This window comes from Echinops telfairi, unplaced genomic scaffold (genome assembly GCF_000313985.2).
Source record: "Echinops telfairi isolate 266 unplaced genomic scaffold, ASM31398v2 ScPeMD7_7468;HRSCAF=8506_0, whole genome shotgun sequence".
Lineage (NCBI taxonomy): Eukaryota > Metazoa > Chordata > Mammalia > Afrosoricida > Tenrecidae > Echinops > Echinops telfairi.
This window is the reverse complement of record NW_022111369.1, coordinates 55,164,329-55,187,978: the sequence shown is the minus strand read 5'-3', so window position 1 is coordinate 55,187,978 and position 23,650 is coordinate 55,164,329. Positions and strand designations below refer to the sequence as shown.

Sequence of the window (23,650 nt, the reverse complement as noted above, 5' to 3'; positions counted from 1 at the left end):
TAAAGACTTAGGGTTTGGGATTAATTTTTGTTTGTTTTGCCAACAAATCCAAGTTTTGTTTTGCCCACCCGCTTTATATGAGGGAGGCCACCAAAACTTTGTGGGAAAACTCCATGATCTTCTCATTCGATTTTCCGCACAGATTTTGCAATTCCCACTCACATCATCCGCCTTTCAGCAAATGTTATCTATTGCCATGGCTGATTTCAAAGCAATGACAAGGGTTCAATTTTACAGACTACTTAACCCCATGCAAGAGCCCCGGTGGCATTGTGTGTCGGGAGTTGGACCGCTGGCTGCATGGGCATCAGTTCAAACCCACTAGCCGCTCCATGGAAGCAAAATGAGTGTGGCTGTGCCCATAAAGGTTTACAGCCTCAGAAGCCCTAGGGCGTAGTTCTACTCTGCCCAGCTGGGCCACCACGAGTTGGAACAGACTCGATGGCAGTGGGTTGGGTTTACATTTTGCTAATTCCATTTTGTCCCTAAACAAGCTCAAGCCGAATTTGGACACATAGAGGTTCCATGTGCAGGGCCACCAACCAATAGTAGATCCCACTCCAGAAGCCACTCTCTTGGCAATCGACTCAGACTCAACGCTTAGGGCTAGGGATGCAAACTGAGCGGACACTTTGAATAGAACCATGGAAAATGCCTCACCCGAAAACAATATTCTGCCTCATGTTTCCTATCGGTGTGTTCTGCAATCGCATTCTGACCCTGCCCCCCATGGCCCTTCCCTCTGTGACCTGAAGCTACAGCCCTGGAAAGGGCAAGTGCTGCCCGGCGCTTTTCCGATGGCCCAGACTTCCACAAGGCCACAGAATGCCTTCCGTGGAAGGAGCGGAAGGAGCACGCCGCCAGCTGACCACCGGTGTCGGGATACCTCTCACAGCACAAGTTCCTTCACTGACGGGGCTCCAGTTCCACAAGGAAAAGCTGCACCCTGTATTTCAGTTTCACGAGGGTCGGCAGATGGGAAACCCATCTGTGACAGAGAGCTCCTGTGGTCTCCAATTGGAAGGAGTGGATTCTCCCCAAATCCAGTTGTGGGGTAATGGGTCGCCAAGGGCAGTGGAAACCCAGAGGCAGAGGGAGGGAGCCCAAGCCAACTTTGACCTGCTCGATCCCTGGCTGTGGCACAGAACCCGCATCAAACCCAGCATTACGGTCTCAAGCACCCCACCGTGTGTGTTAGTCCAAGCGGGGAGGAAGTTGGACTTCTGACTGTACAATTAGTGGTTGAGGGTTTATTTTCTTAGCATTTCTTTTTTAAATGTGGCGAGGAGAATGATGACCTCGTCTGTAACGCTAAGCCCCAACTTGTGACTAAGGAAGGGCAACATTCAGAAAACTTTTCTGACGAATCCCGTGGCTCACAAGCAGCACCCACCGGCCAAGCTGGAAGAAGAACAACTCGCTCTCACATGCCCCGGTCTACGAAGAGCAAATGTTAAATTTTAAGCAGCAGCTGCACATTAGAGTCATGCATAAGTTGCATTTTCATTCATCTCTCCTGCGTTGAACATATGTTCTTTACATTCCAATTTCAAATGCTCTCTCTCTGTTTTTTCCCCACTTGAGGCTGTGCGAGTCAGTTAGCTATTCGGTTCACTGTAGCATCAGTTGCAATTCAATTAGTGGTAAGTAACCGGAAGCATGCAGTTTCCGCTAGTCATTCATGTTACCCTGGGAATAAAAGACCACTTACTCTGCGTCATCAGACACAGGAGTTCTGGGACCGTATCTACGAGACCAAATAGAAAGTTAGAGAGGGCTGTCAAGACAAAAAGTTAACACCGCCTCCAAGCTGGAAATAAGTGAAAAAGCAAAACGAAACACAAACAACCAAACGACACACAAACAAAACCCAACGTGTGGTGAAGTGGTAGTGGGCCAGTCCTCTCCGCCGATCACGCTGGAAGAGAAGGGTCATCATATTGGCAATATGCATTAGTAGCTTAAAAGGAAGGAACGATCAGGCCTTTTTTTTTTCAAGAATAGAAAATTTGGATTAAAACCCAAGGGAGAAATGAAAATAAACCCCCGTATTACCCACAAAGAAGAAATCTGTCCAACATAAACACAAAAAGGCTCAGGTACAACCCACAGTGTTCAGAGCAGGCAGCTAGGTAGCAAAAGCAAAAGAAAAAGCTATGTTATGCTCCTTCACCAACTGTTCAGCTGTTCATGCCTTTATTTTTATCTCTAAGGGACAGCCAGCGCATGAGCACATGCTGACTACCCCTGTCCCAGATGTGTTAATGCACCGGCATGAATGGCATCAAAGGGCACTCCTGCAGTTTTCAGAAAGCAAACCAGAGCTCCAACCAGAATCCCAATCAGTGCCTTCTGCATGCATCTGACAGAAACCACAATTCCTAGAAAACTGGCAGCCTTACTCAGAAGCAGGCTTGCACGGTATTCTATGAGCCCAGCTCTCCCGCCCACGGCCCAACCTTTGGATTTCCACTGGACTAGGGGGAGCTAGAAAACCTCCTGTAGTAGAGTCACCTTAAGTTCAAGCGGGTCTGATAAAGCAAAGACAGAGACCTAGTTAGAAAAATGAAAGAGAACCCCACAAGCGCAAATAGTAAGCAAAGTTTTAAACAGCAGCTCCTGCTAATGAATGCCGTCTTCTCATCAAAGGCCAATTTGAGTTACTGGAAGGGTCCTGTCTATATTCCATGAGACCGTTCACGTGAACACTCTTGACAGAGGACAGAGCATTATCTAGGCAATGGGAAATATATCTTGTCTTCTGCTTCCAGCCCACAAAGATGTGCAGATGGCCAGCAAAAATGACTTGGTCTCAGGCTTAGGTTCATAAAAATGGATAGGGAAAAGAGTGATTTCTAAATCCCTCTTCCTGGGATCTTGAAAGACCCTGGAAGACATGAGTGTACAGACACATCCGCCCTTCTGCCTCTGACTGTTCTCGTTCTAGATCAGCCGGCCCCCAGCAGTAGCCTTTTCCTTCATCCTGAAAAGCAACCACGCCAGGGCATTCCCCACAGTTTGTGTGGAGAGGGCTACAGGCAAACTAGGGGAGGCTTGGTGGCCGGAAGACTTGTTTTCAGTTTCTTGGGGCAGGGTGATTTCAGAAGATTCTAATGCTTAACCCAATAGTCCCAATTTCCCCCAAAGCACCATGACCCTGACAAGAGGATGAGTGGATGGCCACTCACAGAGAGGGAGTACAAGTGTTTTTCGCCAATGTGTGCAAAAGGCACTGGTTGGGGTTCTGATGAGACAACTGCAGGAACAATCTTTGATGCCAGTCATGCCAATGCATCCACACTTCTGGGCCAGTTCACAAGTGCATATGCACTGATTTTGAATAAAGGGTCTCTCAAAACATTTATAAATAGGCCTATTGCAATAGACTTATTCAAACTTAAAAATATATCGCCATTCCTTCTCACTCATGGTGACCCCAGCTGTAACAGAGGAGGACTTCCAGTGGCTAGGAGTAGGAATGACTCAAGGGCAGTGGGCTTATGGATTTTATGGACGGTCACCAGGCCTCTCGTGTGTGGTGCTGCGGGGTGGGCTCAAACCACCGACCTTCAGGTTAACGGTCAAGGGCAAATGGTTTGCAGGGCCACATAGTGATTTCTATATGGTGGCACAATTCAATGCTCTCTTGTTGTTGTTAGGTGCCATCTAGTCAGCCCCTACGTATAGTGACCCTACGTACAACAGAAGGAAGCACCGCCCGGTCCTGCGCCACCCTCACAGTTGTTCCTGTGCTTGAGCTCGTTGTTGCAGCCACGGTGACAATCCATCTCATTGAGGGCCTGCCTCTTTTTTGCTGCTCCTCCACTTTACTGAGCATGATGCCCTTTAGATTGGCAGTTTGAAGCCCTACCCAGTGGCTTTGTGGGAGAATAATCCGGTAATCTGCACCCCTAAAGATTACAGCTCAGTAAACCCTACTCTGCCACACAGAGCCACTGAGTCCAAATCACCTGGTGCCCAACCACAAAATCAACGCCCCGACTTCTAAATTACCTGTGGAAGAAAGCCAAAATGCTATTCCTAATGAATGGCTTATCTGGAAACGATCTGTTAGTCTTGTTGCGGTGTCTCGGTGTCTCACTTGGATCTTTTTGTTAACATTTTCATGAAGGACAACATACAGATGTACCATACTCCCAGAGCGCCAATGAAATTTCCCAAAGCGCCCAGAGGTTAGTTTTGCACCAACAGTTCATATAGACACGTGCAGATGCACGCTTTTGACTTTGACTTCTGTAGCTCAGCCGTCTATGAGGGTGACTGCTACGTTGTTGGACACACGATATATTTTAATTTAAATCATTTCTATGTAACACATTGCACAGCATTTCAGAGACATCTCTTCTATCAAAATGCATAGGTTGACACTTGTCAACCATGAATGTAAGCACCACAAGGGCAGGGATGTTTCTGGTTGGATTCCCGCACAGTGGCTAGCGTGGGCCCTGAGGAAGTGTTGAATGAAAGATCGAGTGAGTTCTGTGGATACTGTGGGAATTGAAGGAAGCCAGGTCAGCATCACAGCCACACACAAACCTCCTTGGGCGACGGGGTGCTGGCTGCGCACGAGGTGCACTGGCTGGGGCTGGAACCTGGGTCTGATGCATGGAAGGAGCGAAGTCTACCAATGAACCATCACAGTCCCACACCCAATGCATGACTCTGTAAATATTGCAAATAAACATAAATTCCCAAAGTGAATGTTTTCTCAATTGCACAATTAGGCCACCTAATTAATCTGATTGTACCCCCTTGGGTTCAAGTGAACCCCTAATTCTCATTATACTAGAAAGAGGGTGCTTTCTGAATCACAAATGGAAGGTCAGCTAGAAGTGCCAGGTGACATGAGACTTCTGCAAGCTGTGTGGTGTTGAGACAGTAGTGTTCATGTGCAGTTGGGCTTGGACCTTGGCTCTGTAATGCCTAGCCCTGTGGACACTGGCCTCCACTCCCCTAATTGGGAAATACAAATGAACATCATCTGAAAGGTCGTGTGCACAGTAGAGAAATGGCGTTGGCCCCACAACGTTATTGAGTAGGCAGCTTGAAGCCCTCGTTTCCTTCTTCTTGCTCTTTTTATGGTTTTCCATTCTAATGTGCATTCAGCCCCTTCCGCCTAGCAGTGAGAGCCTTAACTATTTCATCACTATTCTCCCCAAAGCCATTGATAACGAGACCCCGGTGTTACAATAATGATATATTATTTTCTAAAATAAATATAGAGCATAGATGAAATCCAGATGATCACAATGGTGAGAATCACCATTTAAAAGTTTTTGAAATTAAGGCTTTTCCTGATCTCTACTCCAGCTTCCAATCCACTCTCATCAAAATCCTTAGTGAACCATTACCCAGAAACACTTCTTGCTCCTTCCCCTGGACACTGATCAAGCAGGTTGTATTCTCATGTCATAGCACCAGAGATTTCAACACAGTGGGCCTGACCCCTGAACCAGGGGTCCTCAAACTTTTTAAACAGGGGGCCAGTTCACTGTCCCTCAGACCCGTTGGAGAGCCGGACTATAGTTAAAAAATATATGAACAAATTCCTATGTACACTGCACATATCTTATTTTGAAGTAAAAAAACAAACGGGGCAAGAACACCCGGCGGGCCAGATAAATGTCCTTGGCAGGCTGCATGTGGCCCTCGGGCCATAGTTTGAGGACCCCTGCCCTAACCCAACCCCCCTGGGCCTACCAATTCCCTGTTCTTCATCTTCAATCAAGTCAGTACATGGGGACAGGAACCCTGCTAAAAAACTCTTTGCATTTGCTAATGTTGGAATTAAAACAGATGGAATTACAAATTTTATGAGTGGTCTACATCTTCTTTGGACTTGAATCCCCTCTGACATCACGGTCAAACCAACCTGGTCAGAGAGAAGCTCAAGCGCCTAATGAGCGAGGCAGAAACCAAAGTATTTCTCATTTATTCGGTCCGCAAGATCAGTTCCAAAGAGTGTTCTCCTGGACACCCTCACCACTCCACTAGCCTTCTCACACCTGTTCACATGCAAGGAAGAAAGACATCGTTGGCAGACCTGGCCAGCACCAATCATTCCACAGCTACCAGCAGTGCAGCTCAGCGGCTCTGCTGCACCAGAACGCATTAGTAGCGCAGTCAAAGCTCAGAGCGTCTCAAGGCTGAGGCTGGAGAACCAAAGTCACAAAGGGCAAGGAACCACCTCTGACCTCTTGTCTGGCGCCGGTGGCCTCTTGGCTGATCCCTCCACATCCTTTTGTTTTGCGAATGGAACTGGAAGGAACTGGTTTGGGTTGAATCTAGTGTGTCTACGGGACACTCCCGTTCGCCTGGCCATCATGTCATCTTTTCGCGAGTCAGACAGCTTTGCTTGGCCTTTCGGTCTCGGTCCACTGCCATTCCAGGTTGGCGCTGCCATCCTCTCCGAGTTGTCTTCTATCCCTGAAGCCTCCCATTCGGAGGCCAGAGGGCGCCCACTAAGACAACATTCAGTCCGGCCCATCAGAGGTCATCTGTTACTAAGGATGCTCCCAGTAGCATCACTCACTGCCAGAAACGTACTGCAGAAGAAGCCAATATCGGGGAGGCAGCAGCACACATAGCAGCTGAGTCGGAGATACCTCTTTTATCATACACCCGCCATCATCATGCAACTGGTACTTACATGGGAATGCGCTTCCCTTTATGGCTTCCCTCAAGTTTCCCCAGAGAAAGCCTTTGCAGCATGAACTCTGGCCAGCCCCCAACCACATGCAGAGCCTACTCCAGAGAGGTGTAGAAAGAGGAGCTGTGATCCTGGGGTGGACACATCCCTTGAAGCCGCTTCACTCCATTCCACACCAGTCACCCACCGCATATCAAGTCTCTAAGCCTGGCTTTTAGGAAGGCAACAGCCACACACAGCCGAGGCAGCACACCAAGGGTGCAGGCAAGACGCTCACAGCGGCAGGCTCCAGTCCTCAGACCTTTCTGCTTTGGGAAGCATCTCAGAGTCTCTGTGAGCAACACCTTTACTCTCTTCTTTGCCCTCCGGTGGAGGCTGCTGGGATGGAACTACAGCCAGAGAGGACAGCTTTACTAGGAGGAAAGAGTTCACAGCAGAGGCCCCCTGCCCTCCTTCACCCCCTGGGGGACGTTAGTCCTCACCTTCTTCGGTCTTCCTTGGGCCCTCGCCCAAATCGCAGGCCTCCTCCTCCTGAGACTCCGGTACAGGAGCCAGTCTGGAGACCCTTTTGCAATACTCCTCTCGGCCAGAACTTGCCATTCTGCCGATCACCGAGCGACATTGGCGGCGAGAGAGAAGAGGGAGAAGGGTCAGGAAAGGACACAAGGGAAGTTGTGGACTGGAGGAAGCTGATGGGTAAGAGAAGTAGCCATTCTCACTCCACAAGCCGGTTAGTAAGGATGATGTCATCCGAGGGAGACTGTGAACCCTGGTCAGGGCATGAGAAAAGCCAAGCCAGCCTGGCAGGACCCTGTTATCAGGAGACCCAGCGATGGCCCTCTTGGGTTTCAGTTCTCATAGACTTCTTGTCCCGCTCAATTCCTCCAGCCCCCTCTCAGCCACTGAAATCCCAACTCCGTGTTCTGGTGCCTCAGGGTAATGCATCTCTACAACCTGCGCTCTTTTGTGGTGCGACCCACAAGCTGGACCCAAGGACACGCCTCACACACTGCAGCGCGTCAGCCATCCCTCTTGGGTTCCAAGGGTGGAGAACATCTCCAGCGTTTCCTCCCGTCTTGGGAAACCTCCCTTGTTCTCACCACGCAGGTGGACAGGAGGCTCCCAGCTTAAGCCAGGGACTTAGAAAGGCCCTACGCCTGCTTCCTGTAAGAAAGACTAGCCCCCAGAGTGGAATCCCCAAAGAAGCACTTGGTGAGTGGAAAGTGGATGGCCCCCGGTGAGGAGGAGATCGGGGGCTGCATGGTCTTTACCCAGGTGCTCCCTCTCAGACCTGGATGGTAACTTCCAAGGAAAGCCCCGACTTACAGGAATCCCACCCGCCCCCCCAGAAGAGTTCTCGTCAAGATTTATTGTCTAATTTTAACAAGTAGGGAAGGGAGGAGCCTTTTACTTTTTGTGTATGATTCCTTAGATGTCCAAACTTTGAATTTAGGATTCTAGTAACTATTTGTTCTTCTCTCCGTGAGGCAGGAAAGAGGAAGTTATAAATAAAACTAGTTTTTTTTGTTTTAAAAAATCACTATGTCTTTAGGAGAAACACTCACAAGATCGTTGCCACAGTCCCTAGTCAGGATTTTCAGCTAATACAATCATGTTTTTTTGCAGCCAAGGGACAAAGGCTAAATGCTGAGATGAGTGGCATTCCCTGGTAGTGATTCCGTGAACACGGAAACATGATGGATGCCTGCCATTGAAATACACACGTGTGGTAGTTACATAATCTGTTGTCAATTTAAGACTTAAGAGCGCAGGGGTAGAGTTTAGCCTGTCAATCAGGTCTCAGCTGGATGACCTCATTTGGAGGCGCTAAGGAGAAAAATAGCTCGCTGGAGGCAGGACACATGCTCACTCCCTCAAGACATTCCTGTGGCCAAGATACATGGAGCTATGCTAGAGCCCTCGAGCTGAAGGAGACACCTGGAGACCCCTGCCAGCAGTGAGATGCGTACAATGCCACTAGATCCACAAGACTCCCCACCCAATGGCCTGTGATCATCCTGTATTTGATGCCATTGCATGTGTTGTATGAGTTTGAAGAGACTTTATAGATTGGTATTAGACATGTGGGCTAATATCAGACTTATGGACTTGATCTGGACTGGGCTGGGATGCTTCTTAATGTACAATTGCTCTTTATATAAACCTCTTATACACATATGAGTGTCTATGAATTTGTTTCTCTCGTCAACCTAGACTAACACAACATGCTAAGCGCAAAGTGACCTGCTGCCATTACTTCTCGACTGTTTAGCAAAAATACTATTATCCCCAGGGGGTTGCTTAAAATGGTGCAGCAAACATGTTGAAAGCAGCCGTGGAAGCTTCCTAGCCCTATCCAAGTAACTCATGGGATTGGTTTAGTGGAGGTCCAAAGTCTTGGGGAACCAAACAGTCCATTGGCATTGAGTAGTTCACAAAGATAGTGTTCTACGTCCTGGTTTGGTGAGTGGTATTTGAGGTCTTGAAAGCTTTCAAGAGGCCATCTAAGACAGCTGCTGGCCTCTACTCTACGGGGAAAATGAGAATGAAAAAAAAAAAAAGAAAGGCTCTAGTTCACAGGAGGAATAGCCCCCAAGAATCACAGGCTTTTCTAACCCAAGATCAGAAGGACTAGATGGTGCCCAACTATCACTACTGTTCTGCCCCGGAACACAGTAGAAGGCCCTGAATAGAAGAGAGAGAAATTTGGAACGAAGCTCAAATTCCTAAAGAAGGCCAGACCTACTGGGCCTAGAGAAACTTCCGAGACTATCGCCCCCAAGTGCTTCTTAAACTTGGAACTGAAGCTACTTCTGCAAGTGACCCTTCTGCCAAATAGAGACTGGCTCATAAAATCAACTCTATCACCCCAGAGTGATATGCTTCCTTACACAACTCACGATGTGACCGGGTCAATAGGCAGGCAAAAGCGAAGACGAGAAGGCCAGGCAGGGGAGGGACGCTAGATGGGAGGAAACAGTGCAGACAGGATGGCCACAACAAGGGCCAGGGCACAAAGCCATTTGTATTAAAAAAGTATTAAAGGGGAACCTAATGTGCGGTGTAAACGTCTACCTAATGCACCAGAAAATGCCCTAAATAATAATAAGTAAAGGAATCAAAGCGGCAGCGGCTCCCATGCAGGGCTGGCGGAAATACCTGTACCCATTCTGAGGGTCGAGCCCAGGGTCTTCCTCCAAGCCCAAGGCGGCCTCTGAGACAGGGGGCACAGAGTACGTTAGGATGTTGCTACGGAAACTAGAGGCTTCTTGGACTTCTTCCCGAGGCCCAGGCTTGCCAATGCTGAGCCGCTTCCACGTTTGCTGGTCTATCTCTGTCACAGGTCCGAAGTGGACAAACTTTTGACGGGGGCCGGGAGGTTGCTTACAGGCCCTCGCTTTGCGGCTGGCAAAGTCATCACGGAGGGCTGTTTCTGCTTTGATTTCTGGCGACGGCTCGGGAGTGCAGATGTGCTGGACATCTCCATCCCTGGTCAGAATCATGAATTAGTTCCAGAGGGTTCGAAGGCCAAGGCAGAGGTTTTTGTTCTGGTTGCTGTTTAGTAGTGCCGCTGCTGTTAGTGGCTGCTGCAAAGACGCGGGATCACAGCAGGCCCTGGCTTGCAGAGTAGAACTGCTCCCTATGCTAGAGCCTGTGCCCTGTTGGAAGCGGGTTGCCAGGCCTTTCCTCTGAGGGCCTCTGGGTGGGTTCTAACAACCAACCTTTTGGGCGAGTAGTTGAGCTCATAGCCACTTGCGTCATGCATGTGAAAAACATACTATCCCCACAGCCGATGAGTTGATTCAAACTTTCAGCAACACTGAGAGACAGAGTTGAATGGGCTCGGTCCCATTGGGTTTTCAAAGCTGCAGATTTTTACGGGAGTAGACAGCCTCCTCTGACTCCGGCACACCAGCTGGTGGGTTTGAACTGCTGACCTTGCAGTTAGCAGCCTAACAACCCACTGTACCACTAGGGGTCCTTAAAATATACTACGGTAGAGCAGAATTGAGCTTCCATTAATCACTCAAAGGAAGAAATGGTCATTGTGCTTGCTGCTCAAGTAGACTGGGCTCTACGCTTCCACAGCTGTCAAAACGTCCCTTCTAACGCGATAAAGGGTGGCGTAAGGAAGCCGTAGGAATGATCGAATGCTTACGGTTAAAAAAAAAAAAAAAAAGAAAGATTTAAATGCCTGGCATTAAAAGCATGGCCATAAGAAAGAAGAACCATTCACAACAAGCTGATTTGGCTAAAGAGGATGTTTTCTGTCTGCTGGGCTTATACCTCCTGTCTTAATCAACTTCAACTCAGGCAGAATATGCTGTTCTCAAGTAGCTTTGCGTTTCGAGAAGCTTCTATTTTTTTTTTTAAGGCCATCAAGACAAGAATGATACAAGCGTAAGAGTTTGCAAGAGACATCTAAGCGGCCACTATTGGTCCCTTCAGAGCAAGCATGCCGGTCTTGTAAGCATGAAGCAAGCCCGCAGGGAACCCGGCGCACCTTGTCTTCTCTGACACTTTCAGTCTCTCCCACGTCGCCAAGTCAGCTTCTGTGATCTTGGGGACCGAGACAAAGCTTGGAGCCCCTCGGTGTAGGGCTTGGGAGCCCTGAATCCTCCGCCGGGCCAGGTCATCTTTGTCAAGGTCAGGCACCTTCCGGAGGCCTGCTTCCACAGGTTCCCGCTCGTGAGCTGGTGCCTCATGGCTCATGGTGGCCTTCACCTGGTGCCTGTCCATGCCATCCAGCCCGCACGTGGTTAGGGACATTGGGTTCCAGGAAGAGGAGCAGATAAACAGAATATCAAGCATGTAAAGTCAGAGACTAATAGGCAGCAGGGGGCGCTGGGAGCACCTTTCCCTTTCTCAGAAATACGGAAGCAATCAGAGCAGCGGTGACTACTTGCTACTTGGCTGCCCTCCTTGAACACTGTGAGAAGGCCAAGTTTTCCCACTATGAGCCGACTGTGTCTAGCTTAGCACAGGCCAAGGAGCCGCCCTCTTGGACAGACTATTGAGAAGGGTAATGAGATGTCGTTTGACAGTCATGATGCCCGTGGTAGTTACATAACCTAGTGTCCATTTTGGACTTAAGAGGATTAAGAGTGAAGGGGTGAAGCCTACTCTGTCATTTGGGTCATAACTAATGAGGGTTCTGTATGGACATGGTCTTTCCCTAAGGATTCTGGAAAATGTTTGTTTCTCTGCTTGGAGGCGGGAGACACCTCTCTCACTCTGCTCATTCCCTGGGAGACATTGCAGCTGACAAGACACATGGAACTACCCTAGTGCCCTGAGCTGGCGAAGCCACATGGACCTACCCTGATGCAACCAGACCTTTGAAGGCAGAAAAGTCACGTAGAGATCCCTGCCAGCGCTGAGATGCTCACAACGCCACTGGATCCACAAGACTTTCTACCGACTGGGCTGTGATCACCCTGCATTCAGTATCATTGCATGTGTTTCGTGAGTCTTTAGAGGACCTTATAGAGTGGCATGGGACATGTGGGCTAATATCGGACTGAAGGACTTGATCTGGACTGGGCTGGGGAGTTTTCTCAATATTCAATTGCTCTTGTACATAACCCTCTTTCTTATACACACATGAGTGTGTCTATGGATTTGTTTCTCTCGTCTATCTGGGCTAACACAGTGACCATTCCCCACACTACTCAAGTTTCAGGTGACTGTAATGGATGCAAGTTTTCTGGTGGAATGCCTTAGCCATCTTGGAACGTCTCTGATTGAGCCAGTAAGATGTTCCTAAGGAGCTCTTAGGGATCCAGATGCTCAGGTCAGTTTGGAGATAACAGGGAACATTTTCAGCTATTAAGCATGTCGACCATAGACCTGCAGCTGCCAGAAAGTTCATGGAAATAAATTCTTACCCTGCTCCCTGCCCCCGCAAAAAGGTTTAAAGGTCAAATATGGTCTCTGGTTGAAAATGACATTCATCAGGTGTGTCTAAAGCAAAAGTGGAGAACAAACTGCCTATCGTCTTTACCTGGCTTGGGAGTTTATACCCATTTGTGTCCTGTGCGAACAGTCGCTCGCTTGCATTGGTGCTAGGCGATAGTGTCTCTAGTTGTCCTAAGGCATGACCGTTAGCTGGCTGATGTTAACGAAGTCATAATTTGCACTAACGCTATGGAATCTCAAAGCATACATATTCTACCACCTAACAGTTAATCTCTAGCTAAATATGCTTCTTCTGGTTAGAGAAGCTTCAACAATCTACATAGACAAGGTCTATTTCATGTTCTAAAATATATATAACATCCAAGCCAGGAAATCAAGCTCTCTTGGAAGGCTACCTGGAAGATTTGTTCTATCTGCAGAGCCTGTGCTTACAAATAGGAGGCTGAAGACCTTTCCATTTTCTTTCACATTTGGGGAGGGGGTTCCTGAAGGCATGGGAAAGCATCAGTAAGGCCCCTGTCTGGGTTTGTTGTTGCTTTTAAATCAGTTCTCTAGGTGCTCTGCAGAGGTCATGGCCTGCCCCAGGCTCGTGTCCCCAATCAGTCAGGTGAGAGAAGGCCAATGCAGTAAGAAATATCAGGAATTAAAATTGCATGGGAGAGAAAGGGGGGCGGGGCATACAAAATACAAGAGCCACTCCTTTTCCACACTCAAGTTACTGATGATACCCGTCACTCTGCCTCAATGCTAGTTGGCTATCTGAAAGTCACTGTGTCACTTGTAACAACTGGTCCCAGTCACCTGGCCCATCCGGAACGGCTTATTCTTAGGTATGCCAACAAGGACCTCGGGGACCAAGAGCTTGCTGTTGGATAAACATCACTCGCCAAATCCCATCTCATTAGTTTTCCTCTCCCCAAAATCAACCGAACAGGCATGTGTTAGGAGGATGGGAGAAGGGTGGGGTTGGAGCAGGAAACTCACTGGAAAACAATTTCCATGATAGAACACATAGATATTTTGTGCAATAGGTTTGAAAAGTATTTGTGATGGGAATTGCCCATCATCAAATGTCCAAGTGTCCTAGAGGACATGGGAGAAGAAAGAACAAGCCTCGTATTTTGTTTTCTTCTTCAATATCTCAAGGGAGTTAATGAGAGAGTAGATCTTATGGCCAAGGGATAACTGTTTCTTAAATATTCTATGACTGGCCTGGGCAGCCTTGAGAAATAGCTTCCCCTATGGGTAATGGCACAGTCTATTTATATGACTAATGCCTGGGCGAGTGCCATATATGTTGGACTGTCATCCATTGCGGTTGACAGTCCAACATGTATGGCACTCACCCAGGCAAGGTCAGCAGTTCAAAACTACCTGCTGCTCCACAGGAGAAAGATGAGGCTTTCCACTCCCATTATGAGTTACAGTCTCAGAAACACACAGGGGCATTCTCCTCCATCCTGTAGGAGTCAGTTTGGGTTTGAGGACGCATGTATGCTAATGTGCCTGATGGAGCACATCTGCACAGTAGAATTCTACGGATACTTGGCAAATGCAGCCTTCTTCTGGACACGGCCACCCTAACAGCTGCCATCTGCTTTTATGGGAAATTAAAGTCTAGAGTTACTCCAAATGGCATGAAATTGGAGCAGGGAAGAGAGAAATGGAATGCACATTACCTTCATTTAACCAAGTCCCCTCTCTTGCTCTTTCTTAACACACACACACACACACACACACACACACACACACACACACGATGCACACCTTTTATAGTGTACATTTTTCCTTTTTGAGATTCCTTCTGAGAGTTGTTTGCGGCCTTTGGATTTCTCAGGCTCTTTTTTGGGATAAGGCCCATAGAGCAGCTGATTCAACGGCACCGGGAGCTTGACCTGGTTCATCCTGGCTCTCCTTGCAGCAAAGTCATCTTTCTCAAGGTCAGGCAGCCGACCTGCAGCTTCATCTTCTGACTCAGAATCCCTGCCGTGTGGGTGGGTCAGGAAGGAGTTTTCTTTATGCAGGATAATTTCAAGGACAGCTTGTTGATCGTCATTTGATTGCTTTTGACTAATGGGGGTAAGATGAAATGCAACTCTATGTGTGAAACGTGTGATCAGATCATCAACAGAAGAGATTCCCCCTAGTGGTTAGTGAAAGATCTCGTCCATCGTTAGTTCCAATGGCATGTGCGTACTATTTTAGTCCATAAGGGAAGCATGGTTAGAGTGGATTGTTATTATTATTATCATTATACTTTCCACGGAGCCAGGTACCAGCAACACTCAAGACACAATGGCAGGGGCGCTTCAGCACCAGAGAGCCAGGGTCCTAAAGGGCCCTCGGGGTGGCCATCCAGATTCTTTTCGGGCACCTGGGGAGATGTAGGGCGCTTTGTGTTACTGCTGTTTGATTTTTAGCATGTTTGTAGTGGACCCCGTAGGTACTTAATTTGCTTTTGACTGGCGGGGCAGAAAGTTGGGCAATCAGGACTTGACCTGGGGGGTGGAGGGTGCAGCTGCTAGCCCATGGAGGGAGGTGGCAGAGCATCTAGCATGTGTACCAGATGGCAAAGTGTAAATAAGGCCCTTCTGCGGCTCTTCACGAACCCGGAACATCTGGCGGAGGTATGGCTACTCTCTGGATGAGCCCAAGGCGGGCAGGCTTATCTTGCCCTGCACACAGCTGGCCCCTCACCCCAAGCCCATCCAACACCCCCTTCCTCCACCCTTCTACTCCCACAGCCTCCCGCCTCCCGGAGCCTCTTCTTTGTTGCAGCCTACATTTCAAGTAAACTGTCTTAAGATGTCTTGCCAAAATGGCTTAAACATGATTACTATGAGCTTTTCTATATCTCTCTCTTTTTTTCCCCTTTCTACTTTTCAAAGGGGTCTGGGAGGCCCCAAACTTTAAATTCTTAGAGGAATGCGGTTTATTGGTGCGATGTCAGGCAGGAAACCCCAGGACTCCTTTGGTTCTGGTTTTTGTTTGGGGGTGGTAGTGTAGTATAGAGGGAAAGGAGGCTTGGTAGCGTAGCGGATGACGAGCTGGGCTGCTACTCAAGAGGTCAACAGTTGGAAAGCAACAGGAGCTCCTTGGGAGAAAGAGGAGGCTTTCTATTTTGGTAAAGAGTTACAGTGTTGGAAACCCACAGGGGTAGGTCTATCCTGTCCCGCAGGGTTATGATGAGTGCAAATCAATTCAATGGCAGTAGTTTGGTTTGGGTTTTTTGGTTGCGTGCATAGAGAACTGTGCCCACCTGGCATTTAATAAATGTACCCCCCTTACTCACACAGCCAGCCTTGCTTCTAGCAAACAATAATTTGTCAAAATGCTTTTAAAAATGATTACTTGTTATCGTCTCAGCTCCAAAGGATGCTATCTACTGCCATCAAGGCGATTCCGTCTCATAGTTACCCCATAAGAAGTTTCCAAGGTTGCAGTGGGTTGTGTTGGGCTGCTAACTGCAAAGCCAGCCGTTCAAACCTACTAGTTTCTCTCCAGGAGGAAGACGAGGCTTTCTGCTCCTGAAAACACCAGCAGATTCAGAAACCCACAGGGGCAGTCCACACTGTCCTGTCGGCCGGGGAGCCATGATTCAGAATCGGCTCGATGGCAGTGCCTTGGTGGTGTTGTGAGTTGTGTCAAGAATGGAGTAGGGCTTTTGCTCTCTGGTTACCGACAGCAACCTTGAGCCAGGAATGATGGGGCAGAATTCTACCTAATCCGACCGTAACCATACATCCGCGGTACTCTACAGTTTATCAATCACTTCTTGATTCTATGTTTCAGCCCACTGGGTCCCCAGAACCCTCCTGGGAGAGACAGTGCAGTACAGGTTATAGAGAAAATCTGAAGTTACAAGAAGATGGTCTTAGTCCGATCCCAGTGTGGCACCAAATAGCTCCTAGCTGGAACCTCTGAAATCCACGAACAGCCCTGGTGCACTCTTTGATTGAGAATTCTAAGCTTGCCCTTCCTCCTACACAGGCAGACTTCTTTGGACCCAAATACACCCAGTTAGGCTAATGTCAATTTGTGATGCCCATTTGAGCTGGGAGAAGCTGGTACCTTAAGCATCATGCCAGCTCAGCCAGGCTACAGACTCCCCCGGGTGTTTCTTTTAAGGCTACAAGCCCAGCATAGCTGGGCTCATTCAAGTAATCTCAATTTAGATATGTGGACTTCAAACAAGAAAGCTTTCCATATCACGGAGCACACAAAGACAGCCTCCCATCCCCATGCCCACCCTCTGGAAAACTGTCACAGTGACTGCTTTTCTGCTAATTGCTTGAATCCTATAAATTCAGAGCTGCAGAGCAGACTTAGAGGGAGGAAAAATAGCCATCCCAGTGTTGGGCTGACAGAGTTGGCTGCAGCATGCCATGGACGCTCTATGGATAAGGGAGGTGGAGTCTCCGGGTGGTGCAGTTGCCCTCTGCACTGCTGAAGGACAGGTTGAGGGATCTGGGGTTGAAGGAAAGGAAAGGAAGGAAGGGAAGGAAAGGGATTTGAGTCCACTCAGAGATGCCTCGGAAGAAAGGCCTGGTGATCTACTTCTGAAAAACCAGTCATTGAAAACCCCATAGAGCCCCGTTCTAGGTAGACACTCGTGTGATAGCCAGGTGTTGGGCTGTTGGGTGGTTGCTGGGACAGGAACTTAAAAAAAAATTTTTTTTTAAGGCAGATATATTGGGATGGGGAGGCTTGGTGGCATCGTGGTTAACATTGGGCTGCTAACTGCAAGGTCAGCCATTCAAAATCACTAACTGCCCCAAGGGAGAAAGACAAGGCGTCTACGCCCATAAACAGCCTCAGTCCCAGAAACCCAGAGGGAGCCCCGTCCTGTCCTCACTGCCGTCGCGTTGAGGCCAACTCAGAGCGAGCCTGCATCTCAGGGTATGTGTGGTGTTGAGATGGTAACGGCCGAAGGGAATAGAAAGCCCTGTCTTTCTCCTGAGGAGCAGCTGGTGGTTTCGAACCGCGTACCTTGAGGATGGCAGCCCAGCGCTTCACCACTACGCCAGTAGGGCTCCTATCCTCGAGGGCTGCTCTGAGTTGGAAGCGACTCAATGGTAGTGAGTTTGGCTTTTGGTGTTATGGCAGGATTGTATGCACAGGGGTCTAGCAGCCAAAGCATTGAACTAACTTTCCTGTCCTTTCCTGTTTGGCTTTGAAAGGCCTTGAAGGAAAGCGCTGATGTATTTTCACTTGGGTTTTCAATAATTACACAGTGACTGCAAAGATGGGCGCACGCAGAAGAATGGACGTGAGGACGGCGCAGCACTGGGCGGGGTTTCATCCTGTTGTACACAGGGTCGCTATGAGCCTGGCCTGGCAACCCAGCTCCCTGAGCTGCTGCGACATACCAGCTGCGCCCACTCAGATGCCAACCCTGTGAGCTGGAAATGAGGACACCGCTTTATCGGGGTGAATATCGAGACTTACCGTCCAGATCCTGTGAAGGGAGGTGACTTCACTGAAGGAAACTGAAGGGGCAGGTGCAAGGCGGCCTGGGATCATATGCTGGAGGTTTGACCCTCTCTTATTTAAAGTCACTCTCCGATGCATTGCTCTGGCTTGGAAGTGGGGTGGGAGGAGGCACCTGGGGCACAGCGTGCTGTTTCCCTCAGAAGGAAGACCTTCCAAAGTGAAGCAACAGGTACCCAGCCCTTACCTCCAACCTGCCAGCTCCGCCGGCCGCGTCTAAAATGAGCAAGGCTGTCCCTCTTAGTGCCCTGGAGAGGCCTGAAGTAGGCGAAGGGGCAGACATAAGACACAACACCACTCCTGTCTCTACAGTTTCTCTCTAGTTCAAAACGAATGAGATAATGATTTCAACAAAGGAAAAGTTCGCCCCGGGGGTTTAAGTGGAGAGGAAATGTTTTGAGACTGATGAGAGCAATGAATGTACAAATGCGCTTTACACAATTGATATATGTATGGATTGTGATAAGAGTTGCATGAGCCCCTAGTAAAATGATTAGAAAAAAAATGAATAGAAATGGAAGACACCAGGAAAAAAATAATAAAGCAACAATTCAACAAGAGAAAAAAAAAAAAAAGGAAAAGCTCGCATTTTTCTCCACCCCTCCTCTGACTTGGTAACACAGAAAGCCGCAGCTCAGATTGGCAGCCAGTTTGTTCTACTGGAGGAAACTGGGCCGTCCAGAAAAGCCTGTGAGGGTGCTCCCTGGGACTGTCCTGGCCAGAGCAGGGAGCTCCCTGTTCATCTGTGTGCACACCGGGAGGCTGATTCAGGGCACGGAGGTTCCTGCACGCCATGTGTCGGGCTGGTCCCGGAGCGCCGAGTAGCTGTCCCCTACGGTGGGCGTTGCAGGCAAGGAGCGACTGGGAGGAATACGTGTCTGGCACGGGGTCGCATCTGCCCTTCCTCTACAGAAGTTTTTAAATGTCTATTGTTCCTTTGAGAATTCTGTCCCCGCTCTGTAATTAATTACCATGAGGTTGAGAAGTTTCACAGACGAGCAGAAAAGAGTGAGTGTTGAAACAGATGAAAACAATTAGAAAAGAACCACCATCACGTGAAACCTATACTTCAGGGTTTGTTTTTTTTTAAGTTTACTTCTCCAATGGGAAACATCGGCTAAGAGAACTCAAATCCCCGTGGCATTTTAATTCAGGGGAAGTGAATCCTGGTTCTTAGTTTATCCTCTTAAAACCAGGAACCTCAGCTTCCTTGGCAGAGGCTTAGGGTTTGGAGTAATTAAGCGAACTCCATCATAAAACAAAAGAGAAGAGAACACAGTTTATATGCTTTTTAAATCTTTTACTTGAATGGAAACTCTTAATAAATATTAAACCCCAAGCATTTGTTAAGAAGCTCTCCTCTCGGCTCCCTTGATGCTAAGCCATCTCTTCATATATTGTTCGAAGGAAGCTAGGGTTTCTACGCTTTTACACTCATGTGAACATAAAATAGCAGCCACCTTTTGCTCCTACACGGTCTATGGTCTTGGAGCTCTGGCAGCATATTGGGCTGCTTGCTAACTGCAAGGTCAGCAGTTCAAAAGCACCAACAGCTCCATGGGACAAAGAGGAGGCCTTTTACTTCCATAAAGAGTGACAGTCTCAGAAACCCACAGGGGCAGACCCACTCTGTCCTATAGGGTCACTATGAGTCGGAATCAATTTGATGGCAGTAAATTTGAGTTTTGAGTCCATGGCCTTAAAAATTAAAACAAAAAAAAAATCATGAGAGACTAGTTGGGGGGAAATAAACAAAGAAAACAAAAACATTCTACAGAGCACTGTTTTTGGGGTCATGAAAGGGTGTGTCCAAGGATGTGGGTGATGGTCACTTAACAAGGTCAACATAATTAACACCACAGAATTATGCTGGCAAAAATGACAACTAGTTTGTTATTGTTGTCTATTTCTTTTTCTTTCCTTATGCATTAGTGAGCTGAAATGGATTGGTATTGCCTATTAAAAAATCATTTTATTGGGGGGAGCTCTTACAGCTTTTATCAGAATCCATCCATCCATCTATTGTGTCAAGCACCTTTGTACATATATTGCCATCATCATTTTCAACACATTGTCTTTCTGCTTGAGCCCTTGGTATCGGCTCATTTCCCCCTGCCCCCTTTTCCCTCCCTCATGAACCCTTGATAATTGATAAATGATTATTTTTTTCATGTCGTACAACAACTGCTGTCTCCCTTCACCCACTTTTCTGTTGTCTGTTCCCCAGGGAGGGGGTTCTATGTCGATCATTGTGATCCATTCCCCCTTTCTCCCCCCACCTTCCCCTTTCCCTTCCCCTCCTGGTATTGCTACGCTCATTATCGGTCCTGAGGGGTTTATCTATCCTGGATTCCCTGTGTTGCCTACTGTTGCCTATTTCACCGCAATAAAGTTTTGGAGAGAAGCACTAGTGCTAACAAAGGAAAGCTTTGCTTCAGGCCTACATTTCCCCCTTTGCTCCCACAGACGACCTTGTGGGGGTTGCTAGTCATTGTGGGGTCCATTCTGACTCCTGGGCACTCCCTGTGTGCACAGCGCTCCACACGGCTTTTGAGGCTGTGGCCTTTGGGTGGGACGGGAAGGCTCGGTCCCCCTAAGTATTCTCACACACCTTTTCTCAGTTAAGGCCATAGACTCAAAATTCAAACTCACTGCCATTGAGTTGATTCTGATTCACAGTGACTTACGGGACACAGTGCAATTGCCCCTATGGGTTTCCAAGATGGTAACTCTTTATGGGAGCAGAAAGCCTTCTCTGTCAGCTCTTTCTTCCAAGGTGCCTCTAGGTGGGTTCAAACTGACAACCTTGTGACTAGCAGTCAAGTCACATTCTACCAGCTGAGAAGTGGGATTACAGACAGCATCAAAGACGTGGTCTCCTGGACTCATGTGGACCTCAAACGACAACAGACCTCAGCATATGTCACTGTGTTCTTTTGCAGACATCAAGAATCCCTTTCTTCTTCTTCAAGATAATGCATTTCATTCCAGTTAAGTGACTTTCTGTCGTAATAAACCCAGGACCCCGAGGGTGGGTAAACTGTCAACCCTGCTGTGGCCAATAAAAACTCAGTGGCACACCAGGCTGGTGGCCTGGTATGTGTAAAAGCTGCATGAAAGATCAAACAGCTGGGAATATGTCCAGCAAATGAATTCGGGGTGTTCAGAGCATCCGTGTTGGGTTGCTACAGGGGGCAGCCCCTGGGAATGCACCGTTGTCCTTTGCCCGAGGTTCAATGCTAAGGCAGATGATCTGAGGTGTGATGACACTGACAAGTCTGCAAATGGCTATTTAATAGAGTGACTGTAGATGGAATGGCTTCACAATTTCAGACTGACAATAGACACCAAGGCTGGGAGGGGGCAAAGTACCACGTCCACATAACATTTCTTCAATGGAATGAAATGCTGAAACTAACCAGGATACCATGTATGTACACAGAGTATTGGTAGTAGGCACAAAAGGGTTTGATGTTTGATTACAAAACAGATGTCTCAGTCAATGAAAGGGCATCGTACAAGCATAGATGTTCTAGCCTTGGCCCAACCCTTTCTTTTGTTTACATCTCTGCTCTTCTGGGATGTACCTTCCCGTCCCACTTCCCTTGCTTAGCTCTAGTGGATACTCTAACAGAGACAGCCTCACAAAGACGGAGCGACTTTGTTTCACAGACTTTTGTCACAAGAGACCAGACCCGGGAGAAGGACATCAAGCTTGGTAAACGGAGGGCAGCAAAACAGAGGAAGGCCCTTGATGAGGTGGACAGACACAGTAACTGCAGCAATGGGCTCAAACCTAACAAGAGTGAAGTGGGTGCAGGACTGGGCGCGTGTGTTGTTCTGTTGTGCACAGGGCCGCTATGGGTGGCAATGGGCTAGAGGGCACCTAACCACAACAAAGATGGTGTCTTGGGTAAACGTTCCTTTCAAGATTTCACAAACGTGCTTAAAATAAATAAATAATAAATTGCCATATAGACTCGTGTATAAGCTGAGTTTTTCCAGCACATTTTTAATGCAGTGTTGGTGGTAAAATTAGGGACCTCGGCTGATATTTGGGTTGGCTTATACTTGAGTATATGCGGTACTTGCAGGAAGGATATTAAAGTGAACTTTTTTTTAAATGTGCACTTTATCTGTATGGGGAATCCTGGTGACCTAGTGGCTATGCACTGGGCTACTAACTGCAAGGTCAGAAGGTCAAAACCACGAGCTGCTCTGCAGGAGAAAGGCAAGGCTTTCTACTCTCATAAAGAGTGATAGTCTCAAAATCTCACAGGGGCAGTGCTTCCCTGTCCTATAGGGTGTTAAAAGTTGGAATCAATTCGATGGCAGTGAGTTTTACATTTTATCTGTATCACCTATTTTCCACTCTCATTGTGCCTTGGGATTGGAAAATAAAAGCAGGAGAAGTCTGAAAAATAGAACGTGGGAAGGGGACATTACTCATTTCTATATTCTCAGCATCTAGCCTGGACTCTGGTACAAAGAGATGCTGACACGATATTCAAACAGTCTCCATGCGGCCAGGGCTCTGAAGTGATCATTCAGACACTATCTCGATTTTCAGTTCTTCGTTTGGACTCACTGCACTGCTTCAGAAACACAAGAGTGCGAGGATCTATGTTAGAGTTTTCAAGAAGCCCAGACATGTTTAGGGAGCCATGATTCTCAGTGGGATACCACAGACAGGGAAGAAGTGCATCCTTGGCTCCTTTACAAACACAAATCTACTCTGGGATTCAGTACCTGGAAGCTTCATCTTTCACTCACGACAGCCACACGGGGAAAGGAGATGGACAGATGGGAAATGTCCTGTGGGAAGTGGCCCTGTGCTGTAGCCAGGACACCTGCATCTGGCCCCGTGAGACAGACTGTCGCTGCCAGCCATTTATCTTTCCTGGCCATCGGTTTCCTCATTTGAAAAGCGTGCATGCCATTGACTGCTTAGCATGAAACGGCACAGCAAAGGAGCAAGGGTTTTGTCCCACATGCCCACATCTCATTCGGATCCTGTGGTTAGCACCCAAGAAACCTTCACCAGCTTCTCAAAGCGCGACGTCAAGCTGTCAGGTGGGGGTGTCCTGGGACTTGCTTTGCTGCGGGTGTCCCTCTTTCATGCAGGACGAAGCCATCAGGACTCCGTCCTCTGGCCATTGTTCTCATCAAGCCAATTGACTACTCCGTTCTTTGTGTGTTTTAAATCAATATGCTCTAGCCTACAAACTCAATTTTACTTAGTGACCACCACCCCCTCCCACACATGGATGAAGAAAGTAAGTGGATTTTTGTCAGCCAGCTACTTTCTCTGGGCGAACAGGTCCCATTCCAAAGGAACTAGTCTCTAGTTGAGGGTAAAGGAAGATAAGAGCCATTTAGGGCTCATGTGGAAATTAACAAGGCGCAAACAGCAGATAATAAAACGTTATTACCAGATAAATTCCCCAGTCAACTAGTCACGGACCACAAATACCAGCTAGGTTTCAGCTCATCTAGGCAGAACGAAGCTCATCCTTCACCCTCACTAAGATAACTCAGCAAGAAACAGGGCCATGCCCCAAAGCAAACACT

The 23,650-nt window shown here is 48.0% G+C and overlaps 1 protein-coding gene across 3 annotated transcripts in view; it reads right to left on the bottom strand.

Moving 5' to 3' along the window:
• The window catches only part of LIMCH1 (LIM and calponin homology domains 1), a 107,068-nt gene that overhangs the window by 72,646 nt on the left and 10,772 nt on the right, over nt 1–23,650 (bottom strand). For 2 of the 3 annotated variants that reach the window (XM_045284004.1, XM_045284005.1), the window contains exon 4: nt 1,712–1,747. The exons of the other annotated variant lie outside the window; for it this stretch is intronic. In XM_045284004.1, the coding sequence (XP_045139939.1) occupies nt 1,712–1,747 (36 nt within the window). The remainder of the gene's footprint in view (nt 1–1,711; nt 1,748–23,650) is intronic. 3 annotated transcript variants of the gene reach the window in all.